This window comes from Brassica oleracea, chromosome C3 (genome assembly GCF_000695525.1).
Source record: "Brassica oleracea var. oleracea cultivar TO1000 chromosome C3, BOL, whole genome shotgun sequence".
NCBI lineage: Eukaryota > Viridiplantae > Streptophyta > Magnoliopsida > Brassicales > Brassicaceae > Brassica > Brassica oleracea.
Genome location: NC_027750.1, coordinates 56,366,528 through 56,386,073, shown reverse-complemented (window position 1 = coordinate 56,386,073; position 19,546 = coordinate 56,366,528). Strand labels below are relative to the sequence as shown.

Below are 19,546 nucleotides of genomic sequence, written 5' to 3'. Positions count from 1 at the left end.
GAGAGAGAGAGAGAGCGACGCGCGGGAGAAAGAGAGAAGAGAGAGAGGCGGCGCTGGATAGAAGGGGAGAGAGCTCGACGGCTAGGGTTTTCGGCCTCCGGGAATTCTCTGCAGAGCTTCGCTTCAGATTTGTGATGAGGCAAAAAGGGAGGCTGCATCTCTTTTTATAGGAAAGGGGAAAGGAAACCCTAGGTTTTTACTAAATGGGCCGTAGAGAAGCCCATATTCTTTGGGAAATTTTACGGGCCAGGAACCGGACCGTTACATCCACGCCCAGAGCTGAAGAGTTCAATGCCTAAGTCCAAACACACAACAACATAAAATAGCAGAACAAACACCAAAGAGCCAAACAAAAACAAAACGTACCATCATCCTCTTCATCGTAATTATCCATGTCGAGTTCTTTCATTCCAGCAGCTACATCATCAACCTCCATAGTAGAAGAAGCCTTCTTGCTATTGGAAGACTTGCCAAAAGCTTCTGCTACAGCCTTGGCGTGATCAACCTCACTAATCTCTTCTTCTTTCATTTCTTCTTCATCCTCGTTGGCGTGATCAACCTCACAAAGCAAAACCAACAACTCACCTTGCAGTGAAAGCTCCACTCTCAATGAGCTCTTTGATCTCTTCCTTTGAAGGAGGTTCAGCAGCGTCAGGAACTGGCTTTAAAGACCCTTTTGGAATCCATGAAACTGCCGTTATCAATGGAAATCAAAACCGGTTATTTGCGTTCAGGGCACCTCGAAAGTAATGTTCTTTACGTCATTTGATTAAACCGACACATTCAATTTCAATAACTTGGTTTGGCCATTTCAAAAAGCTAAAGACCTTTGAGAAGGAATCAAAAAGAACTTACTTATTTGCTTGCTTGAGAGAGAGATACAAGAACTATGGGTTTGAACTGAGGTTTAGGGTTTAACAATCGAAAAAATTGCTTCTGCGGATTTTATGGAGAGTGAGAGGTGTAGCGGCGCTTCCCGACGAAGAAGAAGTGCATAAAGCACCCTGAAGTTTTAAAGTATTTTTGATTATGAAACTTAAACTTCGAAAAGTGCATACAAGACCTTTAAACTGTTAAAATGCCGTTAAGCAAGAAGCTTGGGTTAACACCGTTATTTTGATGTGACGGAGACTAAACGCCTCTCGTATGTGTTTTTCGTACAAGTTTTTCAAATATTGCTTTCGGAAACGTGATTCTTCTATTTTCTATCATTTATAAATTATTCATCAGTTTTCACGCCATGTTTCCGATGTATAACTAAAGTGATTAAATATTAATTCTTTTACTGCTCATTAGCTCTATATGCTACATGAAAAATAAAACAAAACCAAATTTGGGTTAAGTGTGTTCGAATCTAAGACCAATCTCACAGCTTGACTAAAGACTATTATGGTCGGGCTCGGCTGCTTCCGTATCTACGGGAGACATTTGTGTCAGAAAGTGTGTCCCAAACTTTTAGATCCCCCCTTGTGCCACCGATAGCGAGTAAGAAAGGATTATCCGGAGAGAAATCAATGGAAAATAAGCTTCCCTGCGCGACGCAAAAGTTTCGAGTCATAAGAACAAGTTAAGAATCAGGCTTTAAGATAAATGAAAACTTTTTTTTTATTTGTTGATTTGGTTCTTACAGCGTTTGGTATGTGAGAAGCAATGCATGAAGGCTTGTTGTCTGAAAGATCCCAGAGCTTAACCGTTTTATCCATAGACCCCGTTGCCAAAAGCTGTTACGTTAGTTCAAAACAGTGATATAAGTGAAAACCACTAAACCACACACAACAATGACCAAGGACCAAGGACACAAGAAAGAGTAGGCGTCAGTGTCCAGTTTAAAAAAAAGACCTTGACATATATATGAGATGTTTTGAAATAATTTATTTCCTCTATTAAATTGTGATTTTTTTCCTCTATTAAATTGTGGTTATCCAAATTTTTCGGATCAAATTGGCCGTCTAAAACATGAAAAAAAACTTATCAATAAACCACTACAGTATGGGAATTTGACACCCTTAATTTTATATGAACCTTGGTTGTCATCTGATAGATAAGGGATATTACTAATATTTTACTTACATTAGGCGCTGAAATGTTGTATGAGACGCAGGTGGCTGGTTTGTGATGTGCTTGGAGAGTGAAACTTGGTTTTAAATCAGAGGCTGAATTTGAGGCTTGACGTACATCGAAAACCTTTACAGTTCCATTTTTAAGACTTACCTATAAAAGAGGTGAAACAAATGAAAACAAATAAGTCTTTAAAACCGCTAAGAAAATCATATAGATGATTTAAAATGTAACACACCACAAAGGAATGTTCACTGTGTGGATCCCAGGCCAAGCTTTCTACTTTGGACATGACTGACCATTTGAAACCCGAGTGTGAAGGCTTTCTTCCGTCATTCTAAAACATTTATACGTAAATATATACACAAACCAATAAATATTAGTTAGTGAGTTCACATATTGTTTTGTAGGTAGTGACATAAAACACTTACCAATACAACAGTCTGGTCAAACGACCCACTAAGAAGCACTTCTGGAGCATAATGATTCCAAGCAACCGCTTGAACCTGTGAACCATACGAAAACAATAAACCATGAGAATATATGAAACTAAATTAATGAATTTCTCATTCTACGAGAGTCATGTTCTTACCTTCTTTGTGTGATGCTCCATAGTAATCATACATTTTTCAGTAGCCATATCCCAAACTTTAACCTTTTTGTCAGCACTAGAACTAGCAAGAGTGTTTCTTTTTTTCCCAATAAAATTGAAAACTCAGTCAAGTCTATCAAGAAGCAAATCTGAAGATGTATATATAATCAATCATGGGACATACCGAAACTCCCTATTCCAAGCAAGACCAAGAACTGATCTAGTGTGGCTACCTTCTTTGTAATGCTAAAACAAAATACCGCAAATCAAATTAACGTATATATACATTTTTTTTCTTGCTGCAATCAAATCAAAATAAAACTTAATTTACTCACCCCTTTCTCTTTTCCTCCTAGTTGTACACAAGGTAACACCTCGTCTTTCTGGGGCATTAAAAACAACATATATTACAATAAATCTCGTGATTGGTCAGAGAAACAAACATATGCAAAAATACAGTTTAATTCACATACAACGTCAAGATCCCATATCTCTATCATGGGCTTCTTATACAAACCAACAGCTAAGAAATTTCCTGCCAATACGAAGCAAAAGGAATCAAATACAGATTCAAATGATATAATCAACTTATAGCAAGAATGAAGAGTCCAATAATTTGGTTGGTTAATATAATCCTTTGATTGATGATTAATACACATCACTAACCTTTTTCTCCTCCTTTAAGTGGACAATCAAGCCAAGCAGTACACAACGGAGCTGTTGGCAATTCAAATCTACCACGACTATAAATATTTGGGTAACCATTCGATGTTTCCTCGCATACACAAACCTGGTCATGCATTCATATAAGCTCCATGTCGTGTGTGTGGACCAAAATAAATAAATAAAACTGCGAGAATAATATGACAAACATCAAGATAGCTAGCATCATTGTCGTCGGTCTTAGCGCAGACAATTATTGACTTGGTTGGTAAGATTGTCTGGTCCTCATCTTCATCTGAGTCATCACTATCCTGAAGAACACATATAATATTATTTGTATGTACAAAATACGATAATATTCCATGAAAATAAGAGATAAATGATATGAGCTTATACATCATGATTCATGAGATATGGATCCATCTCATTGCTCGCATAATAAAGACCTCCATTCCCGGAGCTAAGAATTTCAATTCCTGAATCGAAACACAACAACGAAGGAGTCATTTCATCTGCTGCCAATGGTTTTTAGTTAAAACCATTATAAGCCAACTTACTATAATCTTCTTCATCGTAATTATCCATGTCGAGTTCTTTCATAAAATCATCATTTAAGTCATCAACCTCAATTGAAGAAGAAGCATTCTTGCTTCTGGAAGATTTTCCAAAAGCTTCTGCTATTGTTTTCGCGTGAGCAACTTCACCATTCTCTTTTTCATCCTCAGTATTGTCTTCTTCGTCCTCACTGTAAACTTGATCACAAGTCTCTTTGAGCTTTTCGATTTCCTCCTTAGAAGGAAGTTCAGCACGATCAGGTATGGCCTTTGCAGCCCCTTTTGGTACCCATGAAAATGCAGTTATCATTCTGAAAAGGTAAAAACAAAATGTAAAACAACCAACAAACATTAAACGGAAAATAGATAACAAACAAGAACATAAAAAGTTTAAGCAAAAAAAAAAAAAAAAAACATAAACCCTAATAGAAATAACATATGTAACACAATATGACATAAATCCACCCCATATATTTCAGCATAACACAAAAGATCTTCCAAAGCGATTAAAAGCAAGAATTTCAAAAGATAAAATAAGAACAAAAATCATAACAAAAACTGTAGGTAAAAGTTATGCCAATCCTCAAAATCCAAGGTCGAATCGAGAGGAACAAAAAGATGATATACTAATGATAGAAAAATTGGGTAAAGGACATATATGTCTACTTAAAAACAAATTCAGCTTAAGATCATGAGAAACTGCAGATGGATATAAGAACTATAGAAAATTGATATGTTACCACGGCGAAAACCCTAAACAGGTTACAAAGAAGATGGTGACCAAATATATATATATATATATATACCAATCTCTCTTTATTTGAACTAGTTTAGATTGAAAAGGAACCAACAAGAGAACTTACGAACTAAAGTAAGCTCTAAGAGATATCTGCCGAGAAGGTAGCTGACCTCGAGAGAAAAGAGCGGTGGAGAACTTATAAAGTGTTCGGTTTTGGTCGGAAGAAGGTCATCTGAAAATAAAATTGCATCTAGATATGGGCCTAATTGTTAGCTCATTAAGGCTAATTGTACTTGGTTCCACTATGCAATTCAGGGACATTTTGTAATTGAACATAATCCAATGTGTGCATTCTCAAGTCAATATTACTTCGTACAGTACTGTTAAGTTGAAGTCAATGTCCTTAAGGTCCAATTAAATTCATATTGTCACGTTAGTTAATAATAGACTTATTCGTGAACCACCGACCAATAGGATTGTGTTATTTCATATTCGATATCTTTTAAAAAGAAAACAAAATATTGTCAAATTATATTATTTTTTTAAAATTAAAAAGTAAAAATAAATAAATAAAAAATAGTAATAATTACAAAAAAATATTTTTAACGTCGTCAGCAAAACATTAAACCTTAAATCCTAATCCCTAAACCCTAAATCCTAAACCCTAAACCCTTGGGTAAACCCTAAATTCTAGGATAAATCTTAAACTCTAAGATAAATCTTAAACTCTAAATCAAAATCACTAAACACGAAAACACTCAAGGGTTTAGGGTTTAGGATTTAGGGTTTAGAATTTTAGGGTTTAGTGTTTTTATTTAGAGTTTAGGATTTATCCAAGGGTTTAGGGTTTACCCAAGGATTTAGAGTTTATCCAAAGGTTTAGGGTTTACCCAACGGTTTAGGTTTACCCAAAGGTTTAGGGTTTAGGATTTAGGGTTTAGAGATTATGATTTAGGGTTTAGGAATTAGGATTTAGGGTTTAGTATTTTGCTGACGACGTTAAAATTTTTTTTTTAATTCTTTTTTCTGTAGCTGATATTTTTTTTTTACTTTTTTTTTAAAAAACATAATATAACTTGATAATATTTTGTTTCCTTTTTTAAAAGATATCGAATTTGAAATAATGAAATTCTATTGGCCGGTGAATCTAAGAATAACTCTTAATAATATCAGACACATGTGGTCGACTGGTCGTCATTGTTCGTTGACTTTTCTATTGATTACGTACGACTTTTTTTTTTTCGATTACGTACAACTAGAACATACATAACATATCTTTGGTCTTCCAACCTAATCTAGCTTTCTGTTATCATTTACGTTTGATGATAATCCGCGTACATGCGCAAGGTGAATTTTTTATATTAATTTAAGTTTATTAAATAGTTTTAACATTTTGAAAAACTAAAATTTTTATCGATTTTAAAATGACGAATACAAATGTTGGTCTATTAAATATATCATCATTGTTGAAGAATTAATTACAACTCATTTTAATTACTTTTAAGACTTCATATGCACAAAAAAAAATTAAGTTTTCCGACTGAAATATTAAGTTTTCCGACTGACACAAATCACAAAAACCAGATAGGCAACATCGATTGTAAAATAACGAAAGAGGATTAGGTTTTCTACTCTCGATTTGCTTACTATTGATTCTCTATAAGTGATTTTATTTTTCACCTCTATAAAATTATGTTTTCGTTTTCGTTTATATTTCACTGATATGAGTTTAGTTTTTTTTTTTAAAACTTCTTCTATGCATTCAATGAATTACAGAAGTGTCAATTAAAAAATATGGACATTTGTAAAAAATATTTCTACTCCAGATACATATCTAAGAATCAAATTTTTGAAGAAACTCATTGGCACTCTATTCACATGTTAGTGTTCAAATCTAATATATCAAACTGTTATAAAATATAAGTGCAGACTCGAAATATAAATGTATGTCTAGTATATATTCACCAGTTCGGTCTAAAAATCATATAATTCTAGAACAACAACAAAAATTACTTATTTTATTAATTTACGCTTTTGTGATTTAGTTACTTAAGAGTATACCGATCAAAATATATATAATATTTTACTATTCTAGTATATTTAAACTATGTATAAATTAAGAATTGTTTGATTTATTAAATTACACTTATGTAATTATATGGACAAACTTATTTTTAAAAAAAATCTAAAAACCATCTTACCGTTGATACGTAGTTACCAAAACATTTTGTAATTCTCGAGGGGATGTTAAAAATAAAATATGTTCAAAGACAGGTTGCTGATAAGTTATCACGTTCAAACTGACTTCAATATTTTACATGAATATCCCACTATGGTAATAACATTGCTTAATCGAAAATCAAATTTCCACAAATATTTTTTAAAAAAAACTGGAGATATAATATACTAACTACAACTTTAGTATAGGCCAACAAGGAAAAAAAAAAACAAAGTTCTAAAATGTTCGTCTTCCCTCAATCACCTTTAATCATCACTGAAAAAAACAGACAAAAGATGAAAAGAGAAAGTAAGAGACTAAATATAAGATCTGACTGACAGCAAACGACGTTGAATCTTCTCAGAATTTATCTGGTTCTTGAATTTCCAAGTGTAAGTTCTAAATCATCTGAAACTCATTCTCCATGTATCATTTCTCATTCCCAAGGCTTCACCATTCCAATCGCATTAGAACCGAGCGCAAACTCTGCCGCCATTCCATCAGCCATTGGTACATCACAGTTTGTATCAACACCAGCAGGTATAGCTGGAGAGCAGTTTCCACTTTGTCCAGGAGTCCACATTGGTGAATTACAATCTCCCATTTTAAAAGCCTCTTTGTCAAAAAACGGGTTTCTCGACACTAATCTGAAAGTAGGAGAAGACGGTCCGCTCTGTGGGGGTTTGCATTCCAGAAAGCCATCCAGAGTCAGGGATGGTCACTTGGTTACGAGTAGGGCTTCGAGCCAATGGTGGAGTCATATAGAGTTTCCATGGAAGAAAGGAAGCTTGGAAGGTGAGTTTGAAGAGAGATTCTTGAGCCATGGGATTAGTGAGTTAGCATCACCGTATGGGTTTGTAGGACTAGGGAATGAGGAAGATGAAGGGCTCGGATTGTAGGAACCACGAGGGCTAGGTTGGTACGATGAGCATGGACTCGCTGAAGTAGAACCATTCCTGAGTTCCATTCGATCCATTGGTTTGCATCCCTACACAAGTGTTTATGCAAAGTGTAAGAAATATTATCACAAACATATAAACCATTTCAAGCAGATAAATTTTGAAAATGACAATCTTTTGCTAGTGGATTAATTACACAAGAGAGAGTTAAAACTGTTCTTTACCCTTTTCACCTAAAGCAAAAGATGATGATTAACGAACAAAATAACATTATGATTGAGTAACTGAAAATTCAAATGCAACAAGAAAAGAAAAACAAAGGTAAAAGACAATGATTTTCTCTGGTTTATGTCAAAGAACAAATTTTTTTTCTCATGGATGTATTATAAAAAAGAGAACTTAAAGCTGGTGAGCACGAACAAGATACACTATTGGCTTTGACTGTATGTCCACTATAGCGATAATATATCAGCGAAAATTACTCTAAGTTCAGCTACTCTAGAAACCAATCAGGTGAAAAAAAATTATAATAATTTTTAATATGTTTACTCTGATTACTGTTTAATCTAAGGGAAAATGATTTATTTTTTCCTCATGGTTATTCAGAAGGAAATCAATTAAAGCTGGATGTGACCTTTACTTTTTTTCTTTTATTATTTGTTTACTCCATAACTTTTTCTCTCAATTACTCTAATTTATTTACTCCCATTTACTCGATTATTTACCGATCACAATTTATGATCGAGAAATTGAAAATCCAAATGCAACTAAAAAGAATAAAAGGTAAAGAACAATGATTCTCCTTGAAATCTTAATGGTCAAACAATGAATAATCATCCCATTTTAATTATCATGGTTTGTCGAGGAAAATAAATAAAATTGAATTTCAAAGTGTCTGATTGGTAAAATCTGAGCGTAAGTCGGTGTAAAACTTGTTATCTTGGACCCACCTAATTTGGAGTAAATATTTTGCTGAGAAAAAGACAAAAATAGCACTAAATCAAGTTTATGTTTCCAAACTAGCACTCAAGTTCAAAAGTCACAAAAATATCACTTAATGTTTTATCAAAAGTCACAAACTTAGGGTTTAGAGTTAAAGGGTAGGGTTTAGGATTTAGGGTTTAGGGTTTAGGGTTTAGGGTTTAGAGTTTAGGGTTTAGGGTTTAAATTATAGGGTTTAGGATTTAGGGTTTAGGGTTTAGGGTTTAGGGTTTAGAGTTTAGGGTTTAGGGTTTAAATTATAGGGTTTAGGATTTAGGGTTTAGGGTTTAGGGTTTAGGGTTTAGAGTTTAGGGTTTAGGGTTTAAATTATAGGGTTTAGGATTTAGGGTTTAGGGTTTAGGGTTTAGGGTTTAGAGTTTAGGGTTTAGGGTTTAAATTATAGGGTTTAGGATTTAGGGTTTAGGGTTTAGGGTTTAGGGTTTAGAGTTTAGGGTTTAGGGTTTAAATTATAGGGTTTAGGATTTAGGGTTTAGGGTTTAGGGTTTAGGGTTTAGAGTTTAGGGTTTAGGGTTTAGAGTTGAGAAATGAGGTTTTGGAGATAAGATTTTAAATTTTTAAAAATAAAAAAATTAAAATTTTCAAAGGATAAACTTAGAAATGTGTTATTTTGGTCATTTTAGTTTTTGAATGCTATTTTTGTTTTATAAACTTAGAAATATGCTATTTTGGAGATTTGCTCTATTTTTTTGTTATCACATGTTTTGTTTTTCTTCCGGCGATAACATTTCCACTTAACGAAAGAAGCGAGAATATTTACTTTAGTTTGGTGGGCCCATATACATTTTACTCTGCTTTTTGTTACGCCAGCAGACTAACCAATCACAGCTTAAGAATCTGAAAAGAAGATTAAAGTCTTCCTCGATCGTTGTACTAAAGTCTTAACTAAAGCAAATTATGACCAAAGAAAAATTCTCAAATGATCTCACTTTCAGATAGTGAGACAAAAATATTAAACGGACGAGGAAACACAAATTTAGGGTAAATGACCATCCTACCCAGAGAGATACCTATTAGAAAGAGGTTAATGTGCTATTTCCCCGCAAGAACTATCGTATGTCATCAAATGTCCACAGAACTATGAGCTCCTGCTATATATACATTAACTGAATATTACAAATGTATTTTCCCTGAATTAAAAGTTACAGTCTTATTTCTCCCCGAACCATTTATTTTGAGCTTAATTATACATTGTTAGACAAATATTTTCCCTTAACATTGTACGTTGTATTCGCTTGAAATATATACCAGAGTTGGTTACAATATTTGAGAGATTGCCCTTGATCTATACAGAATCAAATCTAAACAATAAGAATATTCTTTAGAATAATCTATCACCCTCCCGCAGTTGTAGCGTGGGGATCATACACGCCTAAGCTGGACCGGAAGTTGTTGAAGAGTGATAATGGCAAGCCTTTGGTAAAGATGTCAGCGTACTGTAGAGATGACGGTATGTGCAGCACTCGAATCTGACCCATTTGGACCTTCTCTCGAACAAAATGTATGTCAATTTCTATATGTTTCGTTCGCTGATGCTGCACCGGATTGGACGATAAGTACACGGCACTGATATTGTCACAATAGACTATGGTTGCTTGTTGGAGAGGGCAATGCATTTCTAGTAACATGTTACATAACCAACACACTTTCGCTACGGCATTGGCTACGCCTTTGTATTCAGCCTCGGCGCTAGACCTGGATACTGTAGGCTGTCTCTTCGCAGACCATGAGACGAGATTGTCTCCGAAGTAAACGCAGAACCCCGAGGTTGATCTTCTTGTCGAGGGACAATCCACCCAATCCGCGTCTGAGTAGACAGTGAGTTTCATTGTCTGAGACTTCAGCAGTTGTAGACCTTTCGATTTCGTGCCTTGCAAGTAATGTATTATACATTTGAGAGCTTGGAGATGTGGCTCTCTAGGGTCATGCATGAACAAGCATATTTGTTGAACTGCATGGGCTATATCAGGCTTGGTGAATGTAAGGTACTGCAAAGCCCTTGCCAAGCTTCAATATTCAGAGGGTTAGTGACTGGTTTACCTTCTTTGTCTGATAATTTGGACTTTAAATCGACCTGAGTTGCACAGGGTTTGCAGTCCACCATCTTTGCACGTTCTATTATTTCTTCAGCATAGCGTGATTGATTTAAGAACAAGCCCTTGTCGTTAAAGAGAGCAGATATGCCCAAGAAGGAGTTAATCTGACCTTCAAGAAGGAGTTAATCTGACCTTCATCTGTGATAGGAAACTCTGACTTCATGGCATCGACAACTGACTTTCGAAAAGACGAAGATGATGCTGTAAGTATTATATCGTCGACGTATAGGAGAAGATACGCACGTTCACCGTTTTTGAGATATATGAACATACTAGCATCACTCTTGCTCTGTTTGAACCCTTGTTTTGTTATAAACTCCACAAACCGTTGGTTGCAGGCTCTGGGAGCTTGGCGTAGGCCATAGATGGAACGGTTAAGTCTACAGACATGATCTGGTTTAGTTGCATCAACGAATCCGGGAGGCTGAAACATATAGACTGTTTCTTCCAAATTGCCGTGAAGAAAGGCATTCTGAACGTCATACTGATTTATCGGCCAGTTGTTTGCGAGAGCAACATGTAGTACTGCGCGAATTGAAGCTGATTTAACGACAGGGCTGAACGTCTCTGTGAAATCAATACCTTCTTCCTGCGATTTACCATTAGCAACAAGACGGGATTTGTGCTTTTTGAAGCAACCGTTAGCATCATATTTATGTTTGTGAAGCCACATTGATCTGATTATGTTTGCCCCTTTGGGTCTCGGTACCAAATTAAAAATCTTACTTTTAACTATTGCACTGTACTCATCACCCATTGAATTGTTCCAGAACGGATCTTTTAAGGCTTATTTATAGCCGAGAGGAAGGGGAGAGCGATGTTGAGTATGAAGAGATAAAAGCTGTTTTGGTTTGTGTATTCCATGTCTTGACCGAGTGGTCATTTGATGCCTTGGAGCCTCTGATGTCGTGTTAACAACTTGAGTTGGCATGTTGGTAATAGCTGGAGGAGGAAGAGGTGTTTATGGTGTTTGAAGAATTTGTTGAAACAGAGGAGAGGGCTCAAAGTTTGCTGAAAGAAAATCATAGGCAGAGTCTAGCTCTTTTTTGATTTGTTGGTATGGAAAGCATGTCTCATCGAATTGGACATGTCTCGAGATTATGATTTTTCTGGTTTTGAGGTCGAAACATCTGTATCCTCTATGGCTGTGAGGATAGCCAAGAGATACACAAGGAAAGGAGTGATGGGATAGTTTGTGAGTGGTTTTGTGGTTTTGGTTTGGGTAGCAAAGGGAACCGAAGACTCTTAAGTGAGAGTAGCCAGGTGGTTTATTGAAGAGAGTGGTATATGGTGTTCTGTTTTGGATCGTTTTTGAAGGTAAAAGGTTTAGGATGTGGACAGATGAGTGAAGAGCTTCTACCCAAAAAGAGTTCGGGAGTTGAGCTTGGAACAAGAGACTTCAAACCGCATTGTTTATGGTTCGGATCATCCGTTCTGATCGTCTGTTTTGTTGGGAGGTGTATGGGCACGAAAAACGAAAGGTGATCCCCTTGGCAGAGAAGTGATCATGGAACTGGGAATTGTTGTATTCTGTTCCATTGTCACACTGAAAAGATTTTATGGTTTTAGAGAATTGGTTTTGAATGAAAGCGGTGAAGTGAAGAAATTTGGAGAAGACTTGATCTTTTGATCTCAAAGAATATACCCATAGGAAATGAGAGAATTGATCAAGGAAGAGGACGTAGTATTTTATTCCACTGATACTTTGGACAGGAGAGGTCCATAGATCAGAGTGAACAATGTCAAATGGTGCAGTGACAGTTGAATCAAATTTTTGAAGGGAACTTTATTTTGTTTGGAAAGTTGACAAGCATTACAAAGTTTCTGCAGGTCTTTATTATTACACTGCAAAGCTGAAGAAGAAAACAAGGAATTTAGTGTTTCATTGCTTGATGAGCCAGTCTTTGATGCCAAATGCTGGAGGAGGAGACAAGCTACGCTGAGGGAGTCTCAGAAGTTTTATTGAAAGCTAGAAAAACTGGATATAAGTCTCCAGTACTGTCACTGCTCACTGCGGAGAATAGTCATCTGAGTGTGTAGATCCTTCACAGAAAAACCATAAGGATCAAATTCAATAGAGCAAGAGTTGTCCTTTGTAAATTTACGGACATATATGAGATTTTTTATGATTGATGGAGTGACAAGAACAGAGTTTAAAGAGAGGGAACGAGTGTTGGTAGGAAGGGAAACAAAACCGGATTTAGTAATAGGAATGTTGGAGCCATTAGCAACGGTAACTGACTTTCCAGTGCTCAAGTTAAAAACAGACTTGAGATTACCTGAAGAGTTGGCAAGATGAGCAGTAGCTCCCGAGTCCATGTACCAGTTGTTGTCTGAGGGATCTACAAGCGTCATGGTGTTGAAGGCTGAAGCAAAATCCACAGTAGGCTACATCATCGAGGTACCTGCTTGAAGCGGCTGTTGATGTTGTTGAACTGGGAGTTGCGGGTGTGGACCAAGAAGTCCCTGTCACTGAAAGTGAGGTTGGTTCTGTTGCATCCAGGTATTGAACTGTTGTTGCATCCAAAACGGGTAGTTGTTGGTCTAGAACGGTGAGTTTCATTGCTGCAGTTGTAGTCGTGTGTTGTGTCCCCTACCACGGCTACGACCACGACCTCTGCCACAATTGTTGTATGATTTTTGATTGATGTTTGAATTTGCAGCAGTGTGTTTACTCTCTGTATTTGGAACCGTTGCAACTAGAACCTTATCAGCTGAAGAGGTGTATGTGTGTGTTGGATCCTGTTTCTTGCCTCTGGACAAATGATTTTCTTCAAGAAGCAACATCGATCTTGCGTCTTCAAAAGTTGGAAATGGTTGACGGTGCATGATGACCTTAATGATGTTGTCGTACTTTGCATTTAGGCCATTGAGCATATATGTGACCAGAGTCCGTTCGGAGACGGGAGCATCAACGTTTGACATCAGATCAGTTAGCGACTAAGCTCTTGGCAGTAGACTTGAATTGATTTATCACCGATTACTTTGTTGCGCAAGTCGTGATCTAGCTGGATTGCCTTAGCTTCCTTGTTATTACGGAAGTAGTTTTCGATCTGTAGCCAAATTTCACGCGAGGTACCGCCGGTTTTGAATGTACTCTTGAAGAGGCTCTTCGATAGAGTGATGTATAGCCACAGCTTCACGAGCCCGTCCTTCTTTCTCCATTCTGCATCATCGTCATCAGCTGGTAGGAGAGTGCCGTCCAAGTGGCCAGAAACCTCAAAGGTTTGACAATGGGTGAGGGAGAGTTCCTTCCACGCATCATAGTTGTGTTCATCATCATCGAGAATGATAGGTATGTGTGACTTGATGTTAGTCACTCCATAAGCCCGTTCATGAGGCGAAAGATTGAAAGAATCGAGGTTTAGAAGAAGAGAAGAGAAAAGAGAAGAAGAGAAGAGAGAAGAAATATTAGGTTCAGGATGAATCCTCTGATACCATGTTAGACAGATATTTTCCCTTAACATTGTACGTTGTATTCACGTGAAATATATACCAGAGTTGGTTACAATATTTGAGGGATTGCCCTTGATCTATACAGAATCAAATCTAAACAGTAAAAATATTCTTTAGAATAATCTATCGTACATAAATCATGCTTTTGATTGGTTTATTATTTACCAAACAATATAAACCAGTTAAACCTAACAAAAACCCAATTTTAGTTAAACCAAACCATTTGACTCAAAAAGAAAAATAAACTAGACCCCACCCGATCCATTGTTCTCTTCTTCTTCACCCTCAGTTTCAATTGAAACAGAGAAGAGAACCTACTGTTGAGCTCATCGAGCCACCAACGTTCTCGAAGTTTGAGATGCGAGTGATGTCATAGACGACGAGTGCTCCGACGGCTCTACGGTAATAGGCGGGAGTGACAGCGCGGAAGCGTTCTTGACCGACGGTCTCTCAAATCTGAGTTTTGACCTTTTTACCGTAGATGAGCATGCTCTGAGTCTGAAACTCGACGCCAATGATGGCTTTTGAGTTCGTGTTGAACTTGTTGCGAGCGTAGCGGGTGAGGAGATTGGATTTGCCGACGACAAAGTCTTCACCTCTCTCATTTTCCGACATATCTTCGCCTTAGTTTCCTCTAACTACTTCTGTGCTCTGTTCAAGAGATAGAAAAAGAGAGAGAGAGTGTATGGTTTAATTTGTCGGGTGAAGAAGAAGAGAACAATGGGTCAGGTTGGGTCGGGTGGGGTCTGGTTTAATTTTTTTTTTGAGTCAAAAGTTCTGGTTTAATTAAAATTGGGTTTTTTTTGTTTGGTTTAGTTAGTTTATATGGGTTGATAAATAATAAACCAATCAAAATCATGGTTTATGTATAATTAAGGTCAAAATCAATGGTTCGGAGAGAAATAAGACTCTAACTTTTAATTAGGGGAAGAAATACATTTGTAATATTCAGTTCATATATATATATATCACGAAGTCATAGTTCCGTGGACATCTGATGCTATACGATAGTTTTCGTGGGGAAATAACAAGTTAACCCTTGGAGATATAACTCGCTAAGGGTAAAGTCATTACGGTGTAATATTCTTGTCTGAAAGTGAACACATAGTCTTAAAGAATCAGCGAATCTTACACAACCGTCATGCTTTTTCAGTTCACCAGAACGGTTTCGATCTGACGTTTGCAATCACGACTAAACCGGTCAATGTTAAATCACAACCGTCCGGTTCACGTAATAATTAAAAGTTATGTCTCCAACAAAGAAAGAACAGATCTATTCAGAGTTTCATATAAAGAAACTGAGTTTTTGATTTACCTTACGGTAAGTAGTTCCGTCGTCTTCGACGGTCCAACCAGATTCATTGCAAAGAGCTTTAAGAACTTCGTTGTTATCGCAGTGTTTGGGAAGCTTGAAGTTCCCATGAATCCGAAGTCCCGCGAAGATCTTAGCCGCAATCGCGCGTATCCGCCGCTCTCGCCGTTTGTTATTCTCTCGTTCTTTCCATGTCGGTGTTCTAGTCCCCGAAGTCATCTTCGGTTCACCGGAATTTTCTGGTCCACCTCTTCTTCACGTAATTTTTAGCCGATTGAGAGAAAACTCACCGGAAATTTTGATTTGTTTTTGTTCCTTCCGGTGAGTAATAAATGAAGAGGAACACTTGCCATGATGGGTAGTATATGGTAATAAAGCAGAAAATGGGAAATTATGTGTGACCGTGAACGATGCCGTTGTCTCTCTTTTTTTTTTGGCTAAACAATGACATCTTTTGTATGGGATGTTTTTTTTTTTTGTCATCTGTATTCGAGGTTAAAAGGTCAAAAACATCAAGAACTATCTATCTATCTATTTATATAAAGAAAGTTTGCTCACTCCTGGTGAAGCCCACAAAGTCATGCATTTCGGGAGTGACACGTGGCAACCCCAAAAATCAAGATTTTTATGAGTTTCGTGCAAATCTTTACTGGGCCTTTCAAAAAAATCTATATCAAAGCATTATTTTCGTCGCCGTTGTCCGTTACAGAGTCGACCAGATTCATGCATCTTCATTAATGCTCAATTTAACTCCAATTTCCCACATATCACACGATCCTCTATTCAATTAATCTACTCCTTAATACCATTGAGTGATTTCGCTGCTATAAATATGTAAGTTTCCTTCCTCAAATTTTCATCACTTCAATCGGCAAGAGAGAATCTTCTCTCTAATGATCTATGGGCTGCTCGGATCGAGAAGGTCTGGAGAGATGTTGATGGTGTGTGTTGGATTAGAATTCATTGGTATATGATACCGGAAGAGTACTGCTTCAGAGCGTCCTCCGCCTCAACAACTGAATATACGGCAACATTTTGATGAACCACGGCGGATGATGCGAAGAGGACGAGAGAGAAAGAGCCAAGACGAAGGTTGACCTGGAAACCAGTAAAAAAGAGGATTTAGGATTGAAGGAAGAAAGGGAAACATAAGAAATGGAGACAGATCTAAGTTTTGTGCAGAGAAGAAAATCACAACGATGAGGAGATATTATGAACTGTATGACGGCAAGCACAGAGAAACTGATCCCGTCGTTAGGTGCGGCCGAGAAAAAAAGTTCAACCATAAAAAATAATGTTTAGATTTAGGTTTTTATTTCTTTTAATACAATAAATGTTTGGTGGGTTAGTTTAATTATATTTAAGGTTTATTATTTTTAGATGGACTTTAAGTAACTTGGGCCAATGAACATGCTAAAATATATCCAAATCATTTGGACCAAATGTTTTTTTTTTTTTGAACACGAGATCCAAATGTATATAAACTTACAAATTTGGTAAAATACCAAACAGGTTTCTATTGATATAAAATTTGTACGATAGATTTAAGATTGGAACTCTCTTCTTTCTGATATAAAAAGACAATTTTTATCCATTATCCCCAAAATGAAACTCTCTTCTTTCTTTTTTTTTAAATAAAATTTCTTCCATTTAGATATTTTATTTTCTCTAAAATTTGCATTTGACATATATATATATATTGTGCTGTCGAATCATCAAAAAGGAAGAAATTTTGATATTTCACCATTCTAAATTTACATTTTCCTCCAACTACATATAAAATAAAAATATATTTTTTTTATTTTATACATTATTTTTAAATTCTATAAGATTTTATAAACTCTAATAAATGTTTACATATAATATTCTAACAAACATGTCGATGTACAAATAGTAATTGTAGTTTCATCTTATATATATAAGTAATTTTAAATATTTTTAGTTATAATGAATAAATTATTTCTTTTACATCACATAAATCATTTATAATAAAAAAATATTTTAAAATAGTTTATTTCATGAAACAAACATATAAATAAGATAGAAAAACTTCAGTCTACTTATAATCTATAAACGTCACTGAATCTAATTGACTTTAATGTTTAATCCAATCGACTAAAATAAAGAAAGAAATTAAATAATTATATTTTAAAATGATATAATAATCTCTAAAATAAATAGTAAAATAAATTTTAAATTATTGTAATATTATGAAATTAATGTTATTTTAACTTAAAATAAATAAATCTTTTAAAATAAATTTATATTATTCATTTATTTACCCGCCCTATGAGCGGGTTTACCCTAGTAATAGTATAATACATTAATATTCTCTCCGTTAACAAATACTATTATTTGAAGATATTAATTTTGTTTCCCAAAAATTATCACTTTACGTTTCCAATGAAAAATCATAAACAATGTTTCAATTTTAATTATTCTTCCGAGATTTTGACTCGCGTTTTCAAATCACAGAATCACTTTCCTCTTTAAATTTCATTTAAAATTAATAAATATTTGTAAAATGTAATATTTTCGTAAATTTAATATTTTTATAGCAGATTTATAATTGTCCTTTTCGTTATTTATTATGTTGATAAATTTGATAAATTTTCCAAACATTTATATGTTTTCCATTACAATATTTATTTTTATTTTTCTTATATGGATTAATTTTTTTGGCAGTGTGGAGAATGTTTACGTATAAATCTTACATTTATTTAAAATATTTTGGTACCTTTTTACTTTTAAAATTTCTAAATAAAATTTTATATTTAGTGTAATCAAAATTATCGAGTTGTAAAAAACAATGTTGCAATTATAATAAGTTGACTTTTAGAATTGAAATCAATAATTTTTATGAATTTTAATTGGGCTTCCAATTTGTTTTATAAATGTAAACACCAAGAAATGTATCTTTTTTTTTTGTCGATGGTTAATTATGGTATTACAAACTATGAAAAATATTACAAAACGATTATACAACCGGCAATTTTAACTGTCTTATGAATATTCGCGCCTGACTGCGTTATCCTGAGCCGTTTTATGAGATCCATACCTGACGGTACTCCTTGCGCCATGCCGAATATCTCCTGTATGCTTTTCTCCATAAATTTGTATAATTCATTTTTGTTGGGATTTGAAACCCACACCTTCTGGCGTAGAAACATTAATGAACCCTTACTCAAACCACTGGATCAAGGGGATTCCCACGGAAAAATGTATCTAACCATAATAAAAAGTCATGCATGCAATACGTAATTGCACCATCTCTTCAGCTTTTTCCAATTACGACAAAAATCTATTTTTAAAGATGTCTCTAAACAAAATCCAAGAATGGAGGGATGTGTTAGTTTTGACTGTATTGTGATAAGTATACACCGCTAGTTATAGGGATTATTAATTGTTGAGAATATTCTCTTGAACGATTTAAATAAATAATACTGAAATTAAAATTAAAAATAATGGCATACCATTGTAAATAACTTAGAAAATAAAAGATAGAATCCTAGTAAAGATTTTGTTTTAATAATATAGACTATATTTTGATCTACGCTTTCAAAGCGCTGTAATATTTTTGTTAATAAAATTATTAACCGTATTATTTTGTTGATAAAATAATCATATTATGGATTCTGCTTGAATAGTATAAATTAATAATTTTTTTAAGTGAAACATAAAATAAACTGTAAAAACAGAATACCAATCATATATATTAAAACAATGGACCTAATGGACCTATTCCTAGAAAGTCATGTTACATTTAATATCTAATCTTATCATTTAAATTTTGGGCCTACTAAAATTTTTTATTGGCTATCAATAATTGGATTTAAAGAATATATGATCCATTGGATTTATAGATAATATAAATTAAATAGATATAATTTAATATTGTAATACTATACCTCCATATGTTAAATATTTAAATATTTGTCAATGTTAACTTTTAAAACTATA

General features: G+C 34.9%; 3 protein-coding genes across 4 annotated transcripts in view; 1 reads left to right on the top strand and 2 right to left on the bottom strand.

Moving 5' to 3' along the window:
* The window catches only part of LOC106331007 (uncharacterized WD repeat-containing protein C17D11.16-like), a gene marked incomplete at its 5' end in the record, with an annotated part of 3,532 nt that extends 2,831 nt beyond the window's left edge, over positions 1 to 701 (bottom strand). The window contains 3 exon segments of the mRNA XM_013769376.1: positions 266 to 295; positions 367 to 559; positions 591 to 701. Coding sequence (XP_013624830.1) covers positions 266 to 295; positions 367 to 559; positions 591 to 701 — 334 coding nt within the window.
* Positions 702 to 1,242: 541 nt separating this feature from the next.
* Positions 1,243 to 15,772, bottom strand: LOC106332315 (uncharacterized WD repeat-containing protein C17D11.16-like). 2 transcript variants are annotated; one of them, XM_013770785.1, is made up of 14 exons: positions 15,590 to 15,772; positions 3,871 to 4,178; positions 3,710 to 3,789; positions 3,523 to 3,624; positions 3,317 to 3,440; positions 3,124 to 3,185; positions 2,986 to 3,033; positions 2,835 to 2,896; positions 2,651 to 2,747; positions 2,490 to 2,564; positions 2,297 to 2,395; positions 2,071 to 2,211; positions 1,629 to 1,721; positions 1,243 to 1,531 (listed from the first exon to the last, which is right to left on the bottom strand). In XM_013770785.1, exons 1-14 carry the CDS (start codon positions 15,694 to 15,696, stop codon positions 1,388 to 1,390), a joined length of 1,542 nt encoding a protein of 513 aa, XP_013626239.1. In that variant the 5' UTR covers positions 15,697 to 15,772; the 3' UTR covers positions 1,243 to 1,387. The 2 variants fall into 2 exon arrangements, with proteins under 2 accessions (XP_013626239.1, XP_013626240.1); XM_013770786.1 differs by lacking the exon at positions 15,590 to 15,772 and adding an exon at positions 4,731 to 4,766.
* A 2,892-nt stretch (positions 15,773 to 18,664) lies between these two features.
* LOC106331005 overlaps positions 18,665 to 19,546 on the top strand; it is a 2,960-nt gene continuing 2,078 nt past the window's right edge. Inside the window, exon 1 of the mRNA XM_013769375.1 lies at positions 18,665 to 18,680. Coding sequence (XP_013624829.1) covers positions 18,665 to 18,680 — 16 coding nt within the window. The remainder of the gene's footprint in view (positions 18,681 to 19,546) is intronic.

What these genes read in the sequence shown, in the direction of transcription:
- LOC106332315 (XM_013770785.1), bottom strand. Translation starts at nt 15,696, where the DNA reads ATGGGAACTTCAAGCTTCCCAAACACTGCGATAACAACGAAGTTCTTA. An exon ending in ACTTAAAGGAGGAGAAAAAG is followed by an intron (nt 3,186 to 3,316) that starts GTTAGTGATGTG and finishes TCGTATTGGCAG; the next exon opens with GAAATTTCTTAGCTGTTGGT. An exon ending in TTGACCAGACTGTTGTATTG is followed by an intron (nt 2,396 to 2,489) that starts GTAAGTGTTTTA and finishes TAAATGTTTTAG; the next exon opens with AATGACGGAAGAAAGCCTTC.